The 4,154-nt window shown below is 46.9% G+C and overlaps 1 protein-coding gene across 12 annotated transcripts in view; it reads left to right on the top strand.

Moving 5' to 3' along the window:
• The window catches only part of LOC102261631 (paralemmin-2), a 382,189-nt gene that overhangs the window by 364,054 nt on the left and 13,981 nt on the right, over positions 1–4,154 (top strand). For 10 of the 12 annotated variants that reach the window (XM_005859770.2, XM_014534401.1, XM_005859771.2 and 7 more), the window contains one exon: positions 3,421–3,599. The exons of 1 other annotated variant lie outside the window; for it this stretch is intronic. In XM_005859770.2, coding sequence (XP_005859832.2) covers positions 3,421–3,599 — 179 coding nt within the window. Of the gene's footprint in view, positions 1–381; positions 624–3,420; positions 3,600–4,154 lie in introns of those variants that run through there. One more of the 12 variants, XM_014534404.1, reaches the window with a different exon arrangement.

Raw genomic sequence — 4,154 nt, 5'->3', positions numbered from 1 at the left:
ACCAGATGGGGCGGGGGTGGGGGGAGGGGAGGGGCTGCAGATCACAGGGCCCAGCAGAGAAGCCTGGCCAAGGGGATGGGGCACAGTGTCTCCTTTCTTTGGGGACCTATGACTCCTCTGGAGCCTCTGATGTGGGCGTGGCTATTTGAAACTCTCAAGGACTTTCTCTTTAGAAGCAGCTGCTCTAAACCTGCTAAACCAGTCTTTCTTTGCTGTTACGCATGCGCCCTCTAGTGTCTATAAATGGTAAAACTTGCTCAAGGTACCAATACGAAGACGTAAGTGTAGAATACAAAGACAGAAGCAGGCAATGTCTCTAATGTTTAATGGTTAACCACTTCTCTATACTAACCCTTTGCCCTCTTTGCAATTCTCTTTCAGCCTACATCCACCAGTGTCATTTAGGCATAATCAACATGATTTGGGTTCCAGACCAGACCTAACTCTGATTGCTAACAGCTAATGTAACTTGGGCTGGCATTAGCATCTGAGCCTCCATGGTCTAAACCGCTCACAGACGTCCTGGCATCCACCTTGACTACACCCCAAGGTCATTGTGAGGATCGAGTGACGTGAAGCCTGTTAATAAAATGCCATTTGCATGTGGTGGTTATTACTTCAAAGCCATTGAGCCTGTGATTCTGTAGACCAAAATGGTTTTGAGTTCATGTGCTTTGGTGAAGACATTTAAACTCTTTCCTCAGATCCTCCATGGGGAATTCTGCCCCCATCCGCAAGCATTGAATAAGTGGCTGCTGTGTGTATTTCATTATGTCCTAATGGTTCATTCAGCAAACGTGAGCTCCTACCACAGTGGGTGCTGGGATCCAGCAGTGACCAGGACGGACCAGGTCCTGCCTTATGCAGTTTATATCCCGATGAACTAAGGGGTTCATAAAGGATTGAGATGGTCCCTATCCTTAGGTGACTTTGCAGCTTGCTTGAGAAGAGAAGCTTAAACAACCAGATAGGATACAAGTCAGCATGTGAAAACGGCTTTCACAGAAATACAAACAATGCCTGAAGCAGCGGCCTGACCGTGGTGTGTGTGAAAGGGTGAAGGCAGGGAATATAGACTATGCCTTCTAGAAGCTTAATGCTGGGGGAGTGGCTGATGGGAGGTAATTTGGACGCTTAAGAGGTCAATTGGAAAATAATGACGACCAACCTCGGCAGTTTGGTGTTTACTTCTAGTTCTAGAAGAATTGCAGACATTTTATGCACAATACCCACAAAATTGCTCTTTCTCATTCTAGGGACATTATTCTTTGAGATTCCAAATAAATAGTAACTGGGCAAATTGGATGCTTGCTGTTCTAAATGTTAACTTAGTCCTTATCCCAAGTGTCTGGGGTAGGCTGCTCTTATCACACTCACTTTACAGATATGGGACCTGGGATAGAAAAACAGTAAGTGACTCGCCCAGGGTTATTTGGCTGCCGAGCAGTGGATTCAGACCCATGCAGGCTGGCTCCAGGCCTTGCATGCTCACCTCTGTGCTAAATTGTTTCTCAAACCTTCATTTAAAAAGTCAATCTGAAATTATAGAGACCTATCTTAAGTATGCAGAGGTAATATTACCTGATTGCTTTAAAATATTTCAGTCTTAGGAAGGATGGAAGGAAGGAAGGAAGGAAAGGAAGGAAGGAAGGAAGGAAGGAAGGAAGGAAGGAAGGAAGGAAGGAAGGAAGGAAGGATAAGTGACGCGGGTGTGGTAAAATCTTGATAAATGTTTAATGTATTCGATGGGGAGCCATTATAGCATTCCCTAATAAAAAATGGAAATCATTGCTAGCAGATATGATAAATTTGAAGTATCTTTACCTTGCTGTTAATATCAAAAGACTTTTTGTAAATGACTTGGGTAATTTAGATCAAGACAAGGAGTTTCCCTAAGTTACTAGTGTACAGGTGCCTCTTGCAGATAAAGTGCCCTGTTCTATGTATGAAAAACAACTTTCCACCTCGCTGTCAAATTCGAGGGCCATGCTTTTTCTTTACACAATAAGGGTCGGTCTTCTTGCCAGATATATTTGATAGAATAGCAAAATGACTGAGTTAGAAGGGACTTCACAGACAACTTCTTCCAAAATTCTCATTTTGTAGCTAGGAGAACTTAATGATCAGCCCAGGATTAGATAGCCAACAAGAGATAATTCATGGAAGAGCAGAAATAAAAACCTGGATATCCTGAATTTTAGGGGGCTTTCCAACCCCCATCAAAAGCAGCTGTGTCCAGAAAGAGGCTGTAGCAGCCCACATGGCGACACAGACCCCAGGCTTCACCTGTAAGACATTGGCCAAGGTGAAAGTCTGGGGAAGAAGAGGAAGAAAGATGAGTCACCTCCAGCTTGGGACTGGAAGGGGTCAAACGGGCCTTTAACCTTGGCAGTTTCCAAACTTTGGACTTGAATGGTCCAACGTGTTTTGTGTGTGTGTTTCACATTCCTTTTTCATAGACCCTTCATCTCCCACAAAGGGCATAGTTGGAACTTCTCAGAGGTGCATCTGGGGCTCTGTGGCGATAAAACCACCCCTTGATGGGCCGAAGTCAGGGCCAGGCATGGCCCAAGAGGGAGGAATGCAGAAGGTCTTGGTGACAGTGCCTAGAGTCACCACACCCCACCACCCTTGACCTGGTCTTATCTGAAAATCCCTGTAAGGCATTTCCAAAGTCCACATCTCACCTTTCCCAAGTCTGGTGCACACCTTTCCTAGGACGCCTAAGCTGTCTTTGTTGGCATGCATTCCTTAAGGTTTGGGGGCTGGGCAGGGGTGTCTCAAACCTGAATGCTTTAGGACCGTGGCAGGTAAGGTAAATGAATGACGCTGGCCTATTAAGACTGCGGGGACCTGGGAAGAACAAACCTAGTTCTCATTCAAAGGTCCTTCAGCGCTGACTGTCCACGCCTGAAGCTTGGGGCAGGTCAGATGGTAGGTGATGGCTTTTGATAGACAAGAAAGAACCTGGTGAGGGGACCAGGAGACCTGGGTCCCATCACTGACTCCCAGCGACCTCAGCACAGCCCTCCCTTTGCAGGACCTCGGTTTCCTTCATCTATAAGAGGTGGGTCTCTAAGGCTGAAAGGTGCTGTCCCCTCACAGTCTCATTCTATGATCTATGACATGTCCCCAGAACTAGAGCCAGTGTCTGTCTGCCTGACCTGTATTTGCAAACTGCCCAACGGGCCTCTTACATCTGACTTTTTAGCACCGGGTCCCTTGAGGTCCTTGTTGGGTTGTGACATTCTCCTTACGTACTTTGATCCCTGTAATAAAATGTCCTGCACGTAACCATTGTTCTGGTACCACGATGTCGGCGCTTGATTTTTTTTTTTTTTTTTGCCCGTTTTCTCCTCTTTCTGAAAGCAGTCACGAGCAGACAAGCTTAGAAAGGGTGTTCTCTTCGTATTGTTTCAGGGAAAATAGAGAAAGTCAGACCTCCTCCATCCCCCACACCTGAAGGCCCCAGCTCGCAGCCTGACTTAGCCCCCGAAGAGGCTGCCGGATCCCAGCGGCCCAAGAATCTGATGCAGACCCTCATGGAAGACTATGAGACACACAAATCTAAAAGGCGCGAGCGAATGGATGATAGTAGTGTAAGTTCCTTCTCCTTTCCTCTCCCACGTCCCCGAGGGCGAACGTAGCGTGCCGTGTAGAGTGTTGTCTGCCAGTAAACTGGTTCCTAAGCCGATTTTCAAATGTGTGGTTTTACACGCCTGGAGGCGGGGTTGGGATTTTTGCCTTGTTTCTCAAAAACATTGAGCAGGCAAGGAACTGGTCTTTTTTCTGCCAACTGTAATTGGAGCCCCCTGGCCATGGTAGTGTGTGGATGTTTGGTGCAAGAAGGGAAGAAGGATGGAGGGGCCCTGAAATCATCCCAGGCACCAGGGAGCTGCTTTCTACCATCGCTGCCTGCTCTGTAGGGTTTCATTTCTCTAGAGAACTATGATGATGCTGTTCCTTCAACGTCTACCCTGGGCAATCCCTAGAAATGTTACTCAGTGCTCAAACGACTGAGTGCGTTGGGGCTGTTACCAAGCCTCACGTTCAATTTAGCAGGAAAAGAGCCATTTAAAATGACGGTTAAAAACCACACGGCCACCTGCTCCCCTCAACCCTGAGAACTTCGCATGTGATGTTCACATTGACCA

This window comes from Myotis brandtii, unplaced genomic scaffold (assembly GCF_000412655.1).
Source record: "Myotis brandtii unplaced genomic scaffold, ASM41265v1 scaffold13, whole genome shotgun sequence".
In the NCBI taxonomy this organism is placed as follows: domain Eukaryota; kingdom Metazoa; phylum Chordata; class Mammalia; order Chiroptera; family Vespertilionidae; genus Myotis; species Myotis brandtii.
Note: the sequence above shows the minus strand (reverse complement) of the source record. Positions and strands in the feature narration are given on the sequence as shown.